Genomic DNA, 19,672 nt, shown 5'->3' with positions numbered 1-19,672 from the left:
AAGTATATGTATTGATGCATACAGGCACTCTGCCTCTCCGTTTAAGAAAAATTGTGTTGTCTGTGTACTGACCTAATTTATACTATTTATCATTCAATACTGTTATGCTCAAATATGTTTCATGAATTGTTTCTGAATATAGTATAGTCAAATATGTTTTACAACTTGTTTTTAAACAAAACTTTGCATTAATGACAAATTTATACTGACACATACAAATAATAATGATTTATTTCTTTTGGGCTGGGGGATTCCCATTACTTATGTAATACAGCAAACCACTCGACCCCATCCTGAGGGGAAACGCCCTGCAGTGTCAAGCGCTGAGATGACCAGGCCTAGTGGTGAAAATACAAACATTTTTGGGCCATGAATATCCGCAACTACCGGCGGATACTCTGCCAAATGAACATGAAAGAATTAAGAAGTATGCCTATGATTAATTTTTAAATGAGAATCCCCCCAAAATAACTACACAGAATGTAAACTGGTCATAGTCGTACAAGGACGTAACAATTGTATGCCCTATAACCAAGGTGGTAACTATCTTCTAACCTGTATCAAGAGAAACAAACAACAATCGTAAGAATATGTAGTGAACTACCATGTGTATCGGAATCAAGAAATATGCTATATAATCATGATAATACATTACACTTGAAGAAAAGGTTTTACAGATAAATTCTAACATGAATATATACACTGGGCGATGTGGAGAAGGGTATTATAGCCAATGTTAACAAAGATAAGCCATATCTTTTTGAGCACGCCACAAAACATCTTGAGGTGTACGTATATATCTGGTGTAACAAGAAGATGACCACCGACCAAGGACTTGTATGAGGTGATCTGGTACTTTAGCACTGGCTGCTGATGTAGCGGCTCCTATTCGAAAGGAATGACCATTATAGGCATTGTCATCATAACCACACAGTCTTAATAGTTTCTTAAGTTGCACGATGAAATATGTCCTGCACAATACCTTGCCATCTACAGTAACAAATAAAGGATCAGCACTATGCAAGGCATAGTGATGGCGTTGAACGAGGTAGGCTTGCATACTAGCTACAGGGCATACACAATTGCCCATGGCTGTATAGGTGATGGTGACTCCTTTCCGGAATGGATCTGTCTTTGAAGCTGCCAACAGCAAGGTGAATGAAGCCGAGATCCTGGAGAATTGCACAGCTCTAAGGGTAAGATTGTAAACTGGTTTAAAGTTGTCAGTGTCACAAGCAAATTCTCCGCAACGGAGAAAGCCGAAGAAAGCCAGACAACACACTGCTTTCAGTAGTCCACAGGTGTAGGGATCAAAAACACCATGATTTAGAGCCATACACATCTTAGTTAAGATAGGAGTTGTTATTGGCAAGCGGGGTGATGTGGACAGCCCTTGATGTCTCTTAACCCCCTGCACAATAGTTTACAACCGAATTAAAGAACCGGATGTCCAAGGGTTAGGTAAACCCACTTGTAAATACCTAAACCAAATGCCACACAGGTATGATTTAATGGTAGAATATCGCAGCAACAATCTACGATAACAGTGTGCCACAAATCTAATGAGAATGTCTTCCGAGATAGGAGGTAAAGTAGTAGTCCACACGAACACCTGCATAGTCATGAAAGTGAGAAATGTGTTAACTCCTGATTGGTAGACCTGATATGTTCTGGTAGACACAGCTGATGACCACAAAAGTTCCATGTCTGCCTCGATAGTTCCTCCATGGGTTACGGGTACATCAGGTCTGTCAGCTGAGGACAAGGGGTTGGGTGACACTCTGCATCTGGTCCTAGGTGACGAAATCTGGCTATCTGCAATCGTGAGAGAGCATCACTTATAGCATTATCCACACCAGGAACATGTTTAGCACATAATTCCATTGAATAGCATGTAAAGTTAATTGTCTCATAAAACACATGATAAGAGGGATAGGGGATCTGCCTTTGTTGATGATAGCAACAGTGGCCTGGTTGTTACAGTGGAAACACACACACTTATTAGACCACATGGGTCCCCATAAATGGGCAGCTGTCACAATGGGAAATAACTCCAAGAGTGCTATTGACAAGTTTTCTCCTGCCAAACTAATCAGTTCTGTGGACCAGGTGGATGAAAACCATCTGCCTTGGAAGAAACCACCATATCCAAGAGATGCTGCCGCGTCTGTGTACAACTGAAAATCAGGTGAGTTGATAGTGTCTGTAATAAACATGGAGACACAATTCCAATTTTGAAGAAAGTAGCGCCACATTTGGAAATCCAGCAGTCAGTCAGCTGAGAGATGCACAATATTCCGTTGGTTGGAAACAGAGTGAGCTACCCCTAATAGGTGTCTAATGATGCGCATGGCAAAGTTCATGTGTCCCAGAATCACTAAGAGATCCCTCTTAGTCACATGGATTTTCTTGATTAAATGGTCGATCAAGGTGACAATTCTCTGTACTTTCTCCGTAGGCAGGCGGGCCTCCATCCGAGAAGAATCCAGGGTGATGCCAAGATATTCTAGGCATTCCGAAGGACCAGCCGTCTTAGCTTTAGATAAGGGAATGTCCAAGTTATGAAACATAGTGAGCAGATTGTTCATAATAGTCTGTCCAAGAGAATGGTCTTTGTCGAAACATATGAAGTCATCCAACAGATGAAGAATGAGTGGTATCTGGTAACAGTTTTGGGCTATCTAGCATATGGCTATGGACAACTGATCAAATATTTTAGGACTGGACCTACATCCAAACACTAGTCTAGTGAAGTAATAAAACTGTTGGCGCCATTTGATACCGTGAAGATGCCACAGGTCAGGGTGGATGGGTATAAGTTTAAAAGCATCTGTGATGTCAGTTTTACACATAACAGATCCTGGCCCAAGTTGTTGGATGACATTGATGGCATCATCCACTGTCACATATGACAAGGAATACTTGTCCTTGTCGATCAAGGAATTGAGGCTGGGATTCACACAATCGTCGTGAGGAGCCGACATATCCACAATCAGTCTCTGCTTTCTGGAATACTTTCCTTCGACCAGTCCAATGGGGTTGATGCGGTGAATTGGGAAGGGTGATATATCAAACGGACCAATGAGATAGCCCCTGTCTCGTTCCTGTTGCAGAAGAGTGTCGACAGCTGCAGACTTCTTGCGTCCTCTGGTGGATAACAAATTCTTGCACTCATATGTCCTAGTAGGGGGGTGATCTATGCCTGTAAAATACCCATCTGATATCCCCGAAACCAGTTCTTGCACGAAATTTTTATCAGGATTTTTTCCCAGTTGTTGCTGTAAAATGTCTACCTTCATTGGAGATACGACTGCATTGAGGGGTAGTCACTTGGACCGTGTTGATTTGTCTGATGTCTTGGAACCCTTCTTGATTGCATGATTCTTCTGACATCCAGCACAGACATGAGCAAATCTACAGTTTGGACGTACACACGATTTGTAGTTGAAATTATTGCACACTGGACGTCCTTCATGAAACACAATTTGACGACCTTGAGCATCTTGGTTTCGAGGTCGGGCTTGGCTACGATTGGACATATGTGGGAGATTCCTATCTCGTCTGTTGGCACTAGCCTGGTGGATGGCTAAAGGGCAAACTTCTGTGGGGTGGTTGATTCCATGACAGTGTTGACACCTATTGGTCTTGTCAGAATTGAAAATTCTTAGGTATAACTCTTGATCCAACTTGCTCCAATCTACTTTGACATTGGACTGCACAAGAGCTGAAGCGGCTTTGGCTGAAAACATCTTATGGTAGGTGTAGAAATCACTTTCGTCACCTTCGTTGCTAAGGCTCAAAATAAGATCAAGATATCTGTCCAATTCTACACTTCTCTAAGGCCATCGGGTCAACATAATTCTCTTGTAGCGATTGAAAGCAGTAATGAAGTGTTTGAGACTGAGGGTTTTCTGTAGTCTGGGATCTCCGGCTGGTTTAAGTCGTAATTCACCATTCCCCAGTTCAATGGTACGAGGGTTAGTGGGTATATCATCTGGAACTAGTAGCAGTGCTAGGTTGACATCTCTACCTTCCACTATGTGCTGACGTAAACTGGCAGACACTGTATCTACACGGGGAAGGGAATTAGGGTCTAAGCCAAACTTACCTGTAACATGATGGGTAGTGCTTGAGGCTGTGTTGTCATAAACAGTATTGAGGGTGAAGGGACATGTGGTGGAGAAGCCTGGTGGCCCTTGACCATGTTGAACTCTGTCATGTAAGGCAGTCTGCAGAGAAAACTGACTGTCTATGGTATTTGAAGACACAGTGTGATTGGCATTGTTATTGGTTGTTGAATTGGCCTTCTCTGCTAGTGCAGCCACTGATGCAACCAGTTGATTGACTGTCATGGTTAAACCTTGAAGGTCAGACACACACGAGTTGGGCCCATTGTGGTCAGCTGAGGTAATGGTGACACTGGAGGAGACAGTCCTACTGGGCAAGTGTGTCCTGTGAACCTCGGTGGCATCCGATGATTCAGGCTCTCCTGACTGTCCACGTGACGACTCTGATGGGCGGTTGCGTAAATAAATCGCCAGAAGTTGTGCTTTGGTGAGACTCGGGGGAAGATGTTGAATACCGATGTCCCTGGCAATTCGTGCTCTCAGCTGGGACACATACCAGTTCCTGGGATCTCCGTCGTAAATCCCCGGATTTTCGGGGCGATACCTCGCACGGAAAGTCTCTGCGTCTACAGATTGTGCGCTGTCGATTGATGTTTGATTCTCATGGTCAGAAGTAGCAGGGCCGCCATGTTGGATCTCTATGTCGTCCGTAGTGTGCAACAATGACCTATTTCTACCTCGATGTCTCTTTGGACGGCGAGTAGCCATGACGTGACGATCATTCGATGAAAATGATCTATGACAAGAAAAGATCGTTCCAGCCGACTAACAGCAACGAAACTGACGTAGTAAGTGTGTCAAGTCGTTTAACGTAGCTTACGATGTGAACAGAACAATGGCGATTGTGAACGAAAACCACTAAGGAACATGCGCATCGCAATGCGAGTTACTGCCCTTGCATTCTAAATGTAACTACCATAGTCCAATTACGTGAATCTGTAACTGTAAGAAACATACTTTACAATAAATAAAGACTAGATGCAGTGTATAAAAGACACATGCAATCCTAAGGTACGTACTCATACATGTCATAGCAAATGTTGTGTGTCACCATAAACTCAACTCAAATTCCTGAGTACTAAATTGTAAATATATTAACTTGGTCTCATTGCTATATGGCTGAAATAATGCTGGTGCGACATTAAATTTTAACTCACTCACTCATTCAATACAATTCCTTAAATACTTTTATTGTCTCTTATCATACAGCCTAAGATTTATACAGCAAAAAGAAAAAGACATGGTGATATTGGGTCTCCTTGTCTGCATCCTCTTTCATTAATAAAGAAAGAAGACATATGACCGTTTTGTAATACACAGGAGGATGCATTATTAGTTAGTAGGTGTATCCATTTTATCATATAAGGTTTGATTATCATGAATTAGATGATCTAAAGTCATTTTCATTCTATTTGCAATACAACTACTAATTATTTTATAAAGTGCATTCAGCAATGATATTGACGCCACTTTTTTAGAAATCTTCTGTCTTTGTTTCCCTTGGGTATACAAGTAATGACTCCCCTTTTCATTGCATATGTTATTTTCTTATTTTCAAAAGTTTCATTTATGTATCTAAAAACCCATATTTTTAAGCCCTTCCAAATTTTTTTTAAAGAATTCTATTGGAAAGCCATCTATTCCTGGGCTTTTATTATTTTTCATTTGTTTTACTGCCTTTGATATTTCATCTAAAGTGATTTTCTTTTTCTAAATTAACCCTTAGGTCTTCATTTAGACTAGGTGTTTTTACATTTTTGAGTGTCTCAGGATTTTCAGTAACATTTTCTTTTGGTAATGAGCAAAGCTTCTCATAAAATTCTCTTTGTTCATTATTAAGTCCCCGTCAGTAATTTCTTCCCCTTTATTATCAATCAAAGTTTACTTGTATAATTTCTAGATTCCAAAGTACTCATGGTGTTATCAAATATTATTATGATTGTACAAATTTTTTTTACTACAGTCAGTCCCTTATAATCATGGGATTTTCATTACATAAATATTTTTCACATTACAATCTAGACTAGTGCAAGATAATTTTATGATATGACCACATTTTTGCATCTAAGTACAAAAATTTCCTCTCATAGTTACGCAATATTAACTACAAAATACAGCAAGAAGTTATGATATTAATCTGGCAAAAGAAAGTTATTCTGAAATATCCGTCATCAAGACGATCTGAGTATGGATACAAATAATACCGGGAGACACAGAGTACAAAGCATTCATTTTCCTCCCACAGGTAAAACAAAATGTTCTCACTGGCTGTTTTGTATTACATGAACGTACAACTTGTCACATACCTTCAATAAATCTCTTTGTTGTCATCATGTATCAACATTAAGCAGTATATCTGTGTTCTAGACTTCGGAGTATCAACTCTGAGAAACACCGGAAAAAGTAACTAATAGAAACCGGACCCTTACGACAACAGCAATTCTATAACAAAACCGGATCAGGGCATCGGAGAGAACGTAAAATATTGTGTTAACAAATAGTAATGTATGGTTACTGGGAAACCAGAAAATACCGAGTGTTCATTGTTTTCAAATACTTAAAACAAAAGGTTTTCACTGACTTTGTTGTATTACATGTCACCTACCTTCATTAAAGTTTTTGTTGTAATCTTATATCAAAGATTACACAATATTATTCAAAAATAGAAATCGGAGTGTCAAATAGGAAAAACATCGAAGGCTGTATTGTATTACATGTAAGTACTACTTGTCACTAAAAGATTTTGTTGTCGTCATATGTCGACATTCAACAGTATGTATATCGTTTTACACTTCGGAGCATCGGCTCTAAAGAACACCAGAAGAATTAAGCACTGTAATTGAATCCGGACTTTTCCAACAACATCAGTTCTATAACAGACCCGGATCAGGGCATCGGAAAGAACCGAAAATATTGTCTCAGCCTTATACAAATAATAATGTATGGTTAACATTACCGATACCATGACACCTAAGAAAAAAGTTTGTTCATTATTCTAATAATAAAAACGAAATATTATCTCAGACTTTGTTGTATTACATGTCACAGAGCTTCAATAAAGTTTTTGTTGTCGTATTATATAAAAAAATTCGCAATAATATTTAAAAAAATAGAAATCTGAGTAGACTATCAATTCTAAAAATATCTGAAGCTGTATTGTATTACTGATTACATGTAAGTACATATATCGACAATCAACAGTGTATGTTGTTATACCCTTCGGCGTATCCACCCTGAAAAAACACTGTAAGTACAAAGTAATAGAATACGGACTATTCTAACAACAGATATATCTGTCTATAACAGAACTGGATCAGGGCATCAGAAAGAAACGAGAATCTCAACGTTACACAAATAATGTGTGGTTACCGATACCGGGAAACCAGAAAATACAGATGGTTCATTATTTTCTAAAATTTAAAACAAACAGTTTTCACTTATTTTGTTGTATAACATGTCACAAACCTGCAATAAAGTTTTTCGTTGTCATCATCAAACCGGAGTATCACATTCTGAAAACACCGGAAGTACCATAGTGAGCCCGATAACCATGTAGGCACGATGTCGCCACATACAAAATCTCATTGTGATTTTCTCCGTTAGAATGTCAAGTACCCGTGAATAGGTCATCAGCAACCCATACTTGCCGTTAAAGGCGACTATGCTTGTCGTAAAAGGCGACTATGCTTGTCGTAAAAGGCGACTAACGGGATCGGGGGGGTCAGGCTCGCTGACTTGGTTGATACATGTCATCGATCCCAATTGCGTGGATCGATGTTCATGATATTAATCACTGGATTGTCTGGTCCAGACTCGATTATTTACAGACCGCCGTCATATAGCTGGAATATGGCTGAGTGCGGCGTTAAACAACAAACCAAGCAAGAAACCAAGAATGTCAAGTTATCAATGGAATCATCAACCCCCACTTCCTTCCATGAACTGTCGGAGTTCTTCCTACAAAGTAAGGTGATCTGTAAGCCCTGCTCCTTGATCTTAGTTTGTAATTGATATTTGTGTCTGATCTGGTAAGCTTTATTGGCCAGTCTTCCTCTGAACTTTTTCAGCACAACTAAGAGGTCCCTTCTAATAGTAATTCTTCTTTTACGGATTAAGTAATTTCTCTTGTAGCTAGCATCAACGACAGCCTGGCGATCTGACATTCTCACAAATTTGGCCACGATAGGTTTAGGTTGACTCTGTGTGTAGGGGTTTGTACTGGTACGGGGTAGGCGATGTATGGCCACTACATCCATTTTGCTGTCTAAACCAAGTTCTTTGAACACATTTCTGACAGCTGGTTCAGCCTCCTCTGTGTCTGGGATACCATAAAACAGTAAGTTGCCTTTACGTTGATACAGCTCCTGCATTAAGAGTTTCTTCTCCATCTCGGCAAGGTTTTTTTTTTATACATTTTATTTCATCTTTTCCCTGTTACATGGGGAGGATGGCCATCCAGGGTAATGGTCACCCTCACATTCTGAAGACAATGTATGTATACATTTGTGAAAAATTAAATACAAGTATTGGAAATGGTGCCAAGGTGATTTTTTAGAAATATAACAACACATACACTAAGTCAAGCATTCAAAATATTATTCAAACACTGATCCTGGCAAGAAACAAATATAAGAAAGAGATACATATGTTATTGCTGTTGTGATAAAAGATCCATGATTTATAAAATGTTGCCAGGTGACCATTTGTAAAGGCTATATTCTTCTCAATTTTGTATCTCAGACAAACATCTTTTTGTAATATTGCAAAGCAAAAATTTGTTTTTTTGAATCTACAGAAATATATAAAAGATTTAGCTATTAAAATAAGAAGATCAAAAACTTTGTCAGTAACAATATTTTCTTTAACACCAAATAATACAAGTTCAGCACTTAATTTCATATGATGTACATGGTTACATTTATTTATCCAATCTAAGAAGGTTTTCAAAAATACTTGTAGTTCACATTCTCAAAAAAGGTGTACAATAGTTTCATCATAACATTTGTAAAAAGAACAAAGCGTGGTATCAGTAATATTCATTTTAAACAACGAAGAATTAGTTGCAAGTATTCTATGTATGATTCGATACTGAAAACAAAGCAATTTCACCTCTTGTGTTGCTTTAAAAGGCTTAATACAAATAATATTCCAATTCAATTTTCCAAACTGTAACTCCCACTTTTCCTGGCCTCTTGTTTTCACATCAACAAATACAAGAATATTATAAATATATTTAGAGCCTGTACTTTTAGAGAAGATCTTTTTAATAGCACTGAGATGTTCTTCTAAAGAGTCAGTAGGGAGTTTAGTCAAATTCAAACTGGTCAAATATCTCTTAATACCACAAACAATACCATAAAAAGCCAAGAAAGTTGATTTTATCTTGTACATGTCTTTGAATTCTTCAAAAGATATGAATTCATGATTATGATTTACAATGTGTGCTATTTGAGTGATACCTTTATCAACCCAGTCTTTCAAGAATATTGGTTATTTATTAACTTAGATGTAGCGATTGAGAAAAATAGGTTCAGCTAAAAAAACTACTGAAAGTATCTGGTACAATCTTCTTATCAAAATCTACAAAAGCTTCATAACAGTTTTCCCAAAATATATTATAAAACAAACACAGCTTCTTTTCTATAAAACGAGATCCAAACTCTCCAAAGGAAATGCAGCCTTGTGGATGTCTTTCCATTTTTTGGTATCTCCACATAATAATCGCCTTATCCAAGTAATCTTAATCGATTTTGTGTACAAAAATATAATAATCACACCTGACCCTCCCTGTTCAACAGGTTGACAGCCTTTTATAGTCTTTTAACTTTATCAGTTTTCCGTTCCACAGAATCTTAAAGAGCATGTCATTTAATGTTTTAAGAAATTCTTGGGAGGGATCTGGCAATGATAACAACTAATAGGTAAGCTTGGATACAAGTAGAGATTTTATAACTACAATTCTACCAATTGGTGTAATAATTATTTTCATCCATTTCTGAATTATTACTTTCAATTCCTACAACTTATCCTAAAAATTTAAGTCTGACATTTTTTTCAAATCAACTGAGAATTTAAAACCTAAAATTCTACATACCTCTGGGTTCCAGCTTATTGGACAATTTGTCATGTACTTATCTTTACAACCTCTTTTTGAACCAATCCAAATTGCCTGAGATTTATCAAATTAATTTTCAGACCAGAAATATTTCCAAAATAATTAAGTGTTTCAATACTAGCCTCAATGGAGGACTGACTACCATCTAAAAGTAATTCAGTATCATCAGCATTTTGACACATCAAAAATTCTTTGTCTTCAATAAAAATACCTTTGATATTTGCAGTAGAGCGAAACAAATTCGACAATATTTCTGCACATAAAATAAATATATAAGGAGACAATGGGTCACCCTGTCTGCAACCTCTCTGAATATTAAACCAAGAGGACATGTTACCATTTATAGACATAGCACTCTTAATATTAACATAAAAAGTAGAAATATATTTTCTTAAATTATCTACAAAACCCCAAAATTTCAAACATTTGTCAATGAAAGACCAATCAATAGAATCAAAGGCTTTATCAAAGGCTTTATCAAAGTCAATCAAAAGAAGTAAGCAAGGTATTTTTTTCTTTTCAGTATACGATAACATATCATATATCAAACGAATGTTATCCCCAATATAACGGCCAGACATAAAGCCAGTTTGGTCTTCATTGATAACAAATGGAAGTTTTGCTTTAATTCTATTTGCAATACATGATGAGGCTAATTTATAAGAAACATTAAGTAATGAAATAGGTCTCCAATTTGTCAAAAAACGTTTTGGTTTGTCACCCTTTGGGCGACACTTTTTTTTTTCTTGGTTTACGGACTTCAAACTCATTTCAAAAGTGAGGCAGGCCAATTAAAAAAAAAAAAAAAAAAGCCTCTCACATTTTTTTTACCTGAATTTTGTCCTAAAAAGTTAGGTAGGTATGAAAAAAAATATCCTGGCATAATAAAAGTAAAATAACTCAATTTTTCAAGAACATTTTATTATATCCCTGGCACTCAGCTTGTGCAAGGATGGCAACATAACAATATTCATGTCATTTGTGGAAATGCATGAAAGACGCTGCTATTTTGGCAGCATGGGCAACGTTTAACTCTTTCAACACCAGCAAACCAGAAGATTACTGCTGTGACACCAAGTTCCCAGAGACTGTTGTGTGATAGATGAAACCAACATTTATCAAGGAAATATCTGCTGAAATTAACATCTTTGCTACTACATGTTTGGCCATACACTATTTGAAAGGTCTAATTAATCCTATTGTTTATAAATATGAAAGTTATGTGTATTTCATTATTTAAATAATTCATGAACAACTAAATAAAGTTCGTTTTAAATCAATAATAATGTAAGCTAAAACATTCATAACGTCCAAATTAAGCGCAAATCTAACGATTTTTTCGGCAAATATAAGAATTCATAAAATCCACTCACCTATTTCTTTTTAATTTTCATATGTTTACGTTGTTGGAACATTATTTTAAAAAAAATTACAAATAATATCTGTCATCACCCATTTCCTGATGAAAGTGGCTGTCCGCTCACTAACATGAGGAAATACCTCGGTTTTCAAAGCTTCGTATGAATAACACATACGTCCTGCCATGTCAGTATACGTTAAAAAAACTTATATTGTTTCACCGACAAAATCTGCTACAAGGTCCGTGATTGGTCAAATTTAAGCACGTGACCTAAGGCAGCTAATCAAATTACAGCAACGATAATTTTCAGATTTTGGCGAAAGGTTTGGGTTAAATCATGTTATTCTGAACATTTTAGCATGAAATCGCGATCTATATTAAAAATATGGAACTTTATGGATGCATAGAGCTAGGTTTCGAGCTGTGACAAAGATTTCTTATGCATATATTTTGGCATTAAGACATCGTGTCCGAGCCGAGAAATCGAGGCGACGAAAGCCGAGATGTCATTTGACTTACGATATGCGATCGCATGAAAAGTTGGAAATAATAACTAAGATGTCAGTTTGGCAACTTTTATAGATATATTTTTGATGATTTTATTACTTTGTAAATAAAGACGTTTCAGCGCGTGAAACGTCTTTATTTTGCTATTTGACATGTTCGATGAGGACCCGTTGTCGAAGTGTGTCCAAGAATTTTATTTTCAATAACATTGCGGGAAATAGTGTCAAGTGAATATATTTTTAATCTATAGATAAAAAAATGATAAAATCAAATGGAATACGTATTTCAGACATTGTGAGTGAGTGAGTTAATATTTAAAGTCACATCGGCACTATTTCAGCCATATCGTGACTTGAACAAGTTAAACATTTATATTATATATAAAAACCTGTCGCCGAAGGACAGTACAACAATTAGCAATATATCACAGATTATAATTTTAAAACTAATTTTAGAGCAATAAAACGATCAAATTAAATCAGACGACACAGTATAAAAACGGGCTGTAGATCGCCAGCAACCAAAGTTAGGCCACCATACTAGGGACCATGGGGACTTACGGTACTTCTGCTACCTACATGGTCCCCAGCAGGATTTACACCATCCCTCGGGTTACTGGCGATGATCAGAAAGACTAGCCAAACAGTTAAAATCAACAAAAATGCTACGATTAAAATCACAGCAAAATGAAAAGATACTTTGAATGATACCGGACTTACGTACCTTCCCAGGGGGACAATTGTTTTACGATACTTCAACCCCCTGTGAAGATACAGCCACTATCAATCCAAGTCATGAATTCCATTTACCAAATTAAAATCACTTTCTATATACTATACATATTATAATCAAAATTTATCTATTAATTCTATTTCTTTTAAAAAACCGATGAGTAAATGAGCACTGATACTAAAAAGATCCTTGATGGACGAAACTTTGAAATACTTATCCCTTGTAATGGAAAAATCAATACAGTCAAGCAGGACATGCTTGACTGTGATTCTCTCATCACAAGGGATACAAAACGGAGGATCCTCACCTTTTAATAGATATTCGTGTGTATATCTTGAATGGCCAATACGACATCGTCGTAAAATGACCTCTTCAAATCTGGACTGACACCCCAAGTAGGTGTAACCGAGAGTTGGCTTAATTTGATGTAATTTATTGATACCTACTTGGGTGTCCCACTTCATTTGCATAAGATCTCTGATGTAACACCTGATCACAGGTTTATAATCACTGTATGGAAGTAGAAGTGGTGTCACAGATTTGTTGAGGGCTGCTTTAGCAGCAGCATCAGCCATTGTGTTGCCTTTTATGCCCACATGACTGGGCAACCAACAAAAGACGATGTCGTATTGGCCAGTTGAAAGATCATTATAAAGTTCTAAAATGTTTAAAATGATTGGATGACTAGAAGAGACTTTTTTTAGTGCCTGAAGACAAGATAAAGAATCAGAAAAGATTATAAATCGTTTATATACAGATTGTTGTTGAATGTATCCCAAGGCTGTAAGGATAGCATTGGCCTCAGCAGTGAATATAGAGCTATTATCTGGTATTCTGGACGATAAATGTTTTGATCCAATGACGGTGGCAGATGCTACTTGGCCACCATCCTTGGATCCATCAGTAAAGATTGAACGGTGAGTGTCGTATTTATTTCTTAACTGTAAATATGCTTGTTGATATACGAGTGGATTGGTCTCAGATTTTATAAAACGTGTGAGGGAAATGTCTACTTCTGGCCTCACCAACTGCCAGGGAGGAGAAGACAAAAGTCGGTAAGGAGAGATGAGATCTAAATCTATATGGGCAGCAATAACATTTGATTTAATCCGAATTCCAAGTGGGGGAACCAGCTTTGGTTTCCTCAGAAACAGTTCTTCATATTGTGGATGAAAAACAGAGGCATATGCAGGATTAGAAGGGTTAGAGTGTAATTTGGTGATATATTGAAGAGATAATTTAATACGGCGTAGTTTCAAAGAGGGTTCATCAGCCTCAACATAGAGACTGTCAACAGGAGAAGTTCTAAAAGCACCAAGGCACAGTCTAAGTCCCTGATGGTGGATTGAATCTAACTTTTTTAAATTACTCTTGCAAGCTCCAGCATACACAATGGAGCCATAGTCTAATTTAGAGCGGATTAATGATCTATATAAGTGAAGGAGGGTTGTCTGATCCCCTCCCCACTTAGAATTCGATACGACTTTCAACAAATCGAGGGCCTTCAGGCATTTACTCTTTAAATATTTAATATGTGGCAAAAACGTCAAATGGTGGTCGAAAATCAATCCCAGAAATTTGGCCTCTTTTACAACCTTGATTGGAGTACCATCTAAAGAGAGTTCTGGGTCTTTATGAGTTTTATATTTCCGACAGAAATGTATACAATTTGTCTTTGTCTGTGAGAACTTAAATCCATTCTCAAGACACCATTTATGAATTTTATTAAGACACAACTGTAACTGTCTTTCAATTGTACGCATATTTTTACCACGACATGAAATATTAAAATCATCCACAAACAATGACCCATCTATTGAGTCATTTAATACTTTAGATAAACTATTTATTTTGATGCTAAACAATGTGACAGACAAAATACTGCCCTGTGGAACCCCCTGATCCTGATGATAATGATCAGACAGGGTTGATCCAACACGAACTTGAAATTGTCTGTCAGTTAAAAACTGTGATACAAATTGAGGCAAGCGGCCTCTTAAACCAAAGTCATGTAAATCTTTTAAAATACCATGCTTCCAAGTGGTATCATAAGCTTTTTCAAGATCGAAAAAGATAGATACAGCATGTTGTTTGTTTATAAAAGCATTTTTAACAAATGATTCTAAACGAACCAAATGATCAATTGTACTTCGGTTTTTACGAAATCCGCACTGGATATCACTGATTAAATTGTTGGTTTCTAAAAACCAAACTAAGCGATTATTCACCATGCGCTCCATGGTTTTACAAACACAGCTAGTTAATGAAATAGGTCGGTAATTGGATGGATCTGTATGATCCCTGCCAGGCTTTGGTATGGGTACAACGATGGCATGTCTCCACGAAGGAGGAAAATGTCCTGTTGTCCAAATATCATCGAAAATATTCAATAGTGTTGTGAGACAAGATTCAGGCAAGTGTTTTAGAAGCTGATAATGGATATCATCAGCACCAGTTGCAGTATCATGAGCTTGTGCTAAAGCAGTGTGTAGCTCATGTAGTGAAAATACTTCGTTATAATCTTCGCCATTGTCAGAAATAAAATTGACTTTTTTCCTTTCTTGTTGTTGTTGATACTTCTGAAACTTTGGAATATAATTTGACGAAGAAGAATGTTTGGCTAAAGTTTCTCCCAGTTTGTTTGCAATATCTGATTTTTCTGTCAATAAATTATTATCATCTTTGAGATGATGAATACTTGATTTGGAACCTTTGCCTTTGATTTTTTGGATCATGTTCCACACCTTTGACATAGGCGTGCGAGAATTTATTTTGGAAACATAATCCTTCCAGGTCTGTCGTTTAATGAGTTTAAAAGTTCGTCGAGCCTTGGCATAATTAATTCTTACATTATTCAAATTATGAACAGTAGGATGGCGTCGAAAGTATTTCTCAGCCTTCTTCCTATGCTTCCTAGCTTGTTTGCATTCATAAGTAAACCATGGTTTACGAATATGTGGGTTCACAGAGGACTTAGGAATAGTTTCATCAGCTATACCTTTCAGTTGATCGGAAAACAACTGAATCGGGTCAGGAACATCCATAAAAAGGTCGTGTTGCAATTTGTCAGTACATATGTTCTGAAATAACGGCCAGTTTGCCTTAGAAAAATTCCATCTTGTTATAGGTGGATCATCAGTGGGGTTTATAGCTGTAATTACTGTCGGAAAATGATCACTTCCACAAAGGTCATCATGGACTGACCATTCAAATTCATTATATAAGTTAGAATCTGTGATTGACAGATCTAATGCAGTGTACGTACCTGTTGCAGGATGTAAATATGTGTTCGAGCCGTCGTTGAAGATGCATAGATTATTGTTAGCAATAAAATCTTCAAGGATTTTCCCTTTATTATTTATATTGGAACTTCCCCATAGAGGGTTATGCCCATTAAGATCACCCATGATGATACAGGGCTTAGGTAGTTGGTCAAATAAATCCTGAAGTTCAGACTGCTGCAAATTTGAGGATGGAGAAATATATAGGGAACAAAGTGTGAAAGTTACTTGTAGAGTAAGACGGACAGCAACAGCCTGAAGGTTACATTTGAGATGAACAGGACTGTGGATGATGCCCTGCCTCACCAAAATGGAAGCACCGCCAGTGGCTTTATCACCTGGAGGTGAAAAAGAATGATAAGAATTGTACTGACGCAATTCAAATTTATCAGTATGCTTAAGATAGGTCTCTTGTAAACTAAAAGCTGATGGTTTATAGTCTTGAGCTAATAATTGGACTTCATTGAAATTATTCCTAAGTCCTCTGCAATTCCACTGAATTATGTTAGGAGATTGAGTCATGGTGGCTCAATCGGTGAACGCTCACGTACACGTGTGGAGGAAGGACTCCTACTACTGCTCTGTGACGATGGGGTGACATCCATGTCCAGAGCATCAAAGGAGTTATGGACAACTATCTCTGAAGAAGAGGAGTTCCTGTTTGTCTGTTTTTTATTTAGTTTTTTCCTTTCTTTTCTGGTCAGAGTAACATCGGCAGATCCAGTTGTTGCTGGTTCAACAGTAGCCTCTGGCTCTTTAGTAGCTGATTCAACAGCATCAGGGTAAACAGACAAAGTTTCAGTTTGACTCGAGGATGAATTGGACGTAATCACAGAAGTTATGCTGATAGGTGTATATGATTTGATCCATGTCAATTCTGTTTGAACAGAAATCGATACCGTTGGAGGAGCAGAGATAGTAGCAGCAGCAGCAGCAGCAGAGTAGGTTCTTGTAAGTGGAGTAGACGGGGACTGACTTTCAATAACCTTCTTAGCCTCGTAAAACGAGATATTTTGTTCATGTTTGAGTTTTATGATTTTTGATTGCTTTTGCCACACTGGACATAATTTAGATGAAGCCAGATGTTTGCCGTTACAGTTTGAACATTTAATGTCAGCTGTACATCCAGTGCTGTCATGGTCGTCACCACAGCGCTGACAGACTACAGAGTGATTACAAGATTTTGATCCATGTCCAAATTTTTGGCACTTGAAACATCGGAGTGGATTGGGGACATACACCTCCACTCCAATGTTTAGATAACCAGCTTTAACAGACTTAGGAAGGGCCGATAGGGCAAATGTAAGCATATAAGTATTTGACGGGATGATGTCACCGTCTCTGGATTTCATGGTGAAACGCTTAACTGCAGTTACCCCTTGACTAGTCAATTCATCTGTAATGTCTTGCTCCGACATGTCGGACAGGCAACGAGCTCTGTCTCGAACAATGCCTCGGCAAGAATTCAAGGTTTTGTGTACGGACACAGCAACCTCAATATTTGCAAATGTAGTTACAGATAGCAAATTGAGAGATTGCTGTCTCCGTGAACACTCAACAAGAAGAGAGCCACTACGAAGACGTGTTACATTTTTAACTTCTCCGCAAATTCAGACATTGTGAAATGCGATAGATTTAATAAATGAATGATATGACAAGTAGGTTAATATAATTATAAACTATTTTGACGTGGCTTGGACGGTCTACCGTGCGGTGTGGCTTTGAACGGTCAACAGTGTTGAATTAGTTAAACTGGTCACCACTGCGCTTTGCGTTGACAAGCTTTGATGGTATTAAAGAAGGATCCCAGCAAGAAATATCAGAGTGACTTCCCTTTGCTTTACGCTCGACGAGGGAATGAAATCTTTTTTTTGTTTGAACTTTTTGTCGAAAAGATCGGCGGTAATAAAAAAAAGGGTAATTTTCATTTTTATTTTTTTTTAACATTTGGACTTTAAAAGAGCGGCGCATCCGTAAACTAAGAAATAAAAAAATTGTCGCCTTGGGATACAAACAACGACCCCCTGTTTTTGAGTAACAGACAATTCTCCTGTCTTTAAGCCATAATTTAGAGATCTCAATAAAAATTGTCCTTTATCTTTCCAAACGAACTCGTAGAATTCTGAAAGAAATCCATCTGAACATGGCCTTTTTTTGATTTGGCATGTTTTTTAATGCTATAGCTAATTCTTCTAAAGTAATCATATTCTCCAAATCTTTCTTAGCCGATTTGTCTAAAATTGGTAAAGTATTTTTGTCAAGAATAGAGTCTAGATCAACATCATGTATGCCATCTTCTCTCCTACTAAATCAATTTTCATAAAAGTTTGCAGCTTCCTTAATTATTTCAGTACTATCCATAATAGTAGAGCCATTTTTTAGTTCCACATTAGTCATTGATTTGCTTACAAAATTCCTTTTTTCCAAATTACAAAAACAACTACTAATTTTTTCACCTTCCATTATCCATTTAGTTCCAGATCTAATAGCTATACCTGCCATTTTATGTTTCCTATATCTTCTAACTCATTTCTTTTTTCCTCTAACAATTCATAGGTAATAGTGGACGAGTTCTCAATAGATTCAATTTCATCAAATAAATTCTTTTCTTTTTCAATTCTTTCCTTTTTCTTGAAAGTTGAATAGGAAATTGTTTTACCTCTCAATTCCATCAATAATGTTAAAAAAAATAATTGATCATTAATGTTAAATTGAAGTAAGTGGTTTTCTATATCAACAATATCATCTTGATAGTCCAAAGTATATTGAGTTTTTATTTTCAAAATAGTTTATTTGACTTCCTTTACATAGTTTTTGTCCTTCAGTAACGATGTATTAAATTTCCAATAAGTAGAACGTTTTTTTGTATCTTTGAATGAAATATCAATATCAATGATAAATTCATCAGTTCTATATCCTGGTTTAATCCTAGCATTTGTTATAAAAGGTTATAAAGTTTCAGAAATAAAAAAATAATCCAATCTTGCTTGCTTTAGTGGAGACTTTTTGCGCCAAGTAAATTTCTTACAGTCAGGGTTGAAATCTCGCCAGACATCTACTAAATTTCAGTCTCCAATAAGTTCTAAAACCTTTTCTCTAGCTTTAGGATTATTGATGTTAACATAATTATCTACATCAATGAATGAATGCGTTTATTCCGCAAAGGGGCCACCGGCCCATTATACAAGGTACATTGGATTAGTCTGTTCACATGTACAGAGAGGGCTGATTATTACATCAGGGAACCGATTCACAAAAGCGCCCGCGAGCCACGAACAAGCGGTCAACACTCATCGGAGTGCTGAGAAGGATGCACAAAAGGTTACTGAGGCCGGTCATAACCCACAAACGCCTGTGGATTGGGTCCCAACACATGTTACACACACTGTCTCACATTGTTACAATGGCATAGTGCTACATAACAGGCACATCTTTAAGAAGAGTGTTCCTTTTCTTGAGAGCGAGAAATACATACTTTGCAAATCTTCTTATAAAATAGAGGTTGCAGCTGTATAATTGTTTTAGTTTATCCAGAGTTGGACTTACGCAA

At 37.0% G+C, this 19,672-nt stretch overlaps 1 protein-coding gene and 1 pseudogene across 1 annotated transcript; both read right to left on the bottom strand.

The window, feature by feature from the left end:
- Positions 1-213: 213 nt before the first annotated feature.
- Positions 214-3,299, bottom strand: LOC124111855 (annotated as a pseudogene).
- Positions 3,300-16,640: 13,341 nt separating this feature from the next.
- LOC125379304 lies at positions 16,641-17,540 on the bottom strand. The gene has a single exon (XM_048395579.1). It carries the CDS (start codon positions 17,538-17,540, stop codon positions 16,641-16,643), a length of 900 nt encoding a protein of 299 aa, XP_048251536.1.
- Positions 17,541-19,672: the final 2,132 nt, after the last annotated feature.

Source organism: Haliotis rufescens, unplaced genomic scaffold, assembly GCF_023055435.1.
Source record: "Haliotis rufescens isolate VD_foot unplaced genomic scaffold, xgHalRufe1.0.p SCAF_14, whole genome shotgun sequence".
Lineage (NCBI taxonomy): Eukaryota > Metazoa > Mollusca > Gastropoda > Lepetellida > Haliotidae > Haliotis > Haliotis rufescens.
Note: the sequence above shows the minus strand (reverse complement) of the source record. Positions and strands in the feature narration are given on the sequence as shown.

Coding starts and splice junctions, on each gene's coding strand:
- LOC125379304 (XM_048395579.1), bottom strand. CDS start 17,540: ATGTCGGAGCAAGACATTACAGATGAATTGACTAGTCAAGGGGTAACT.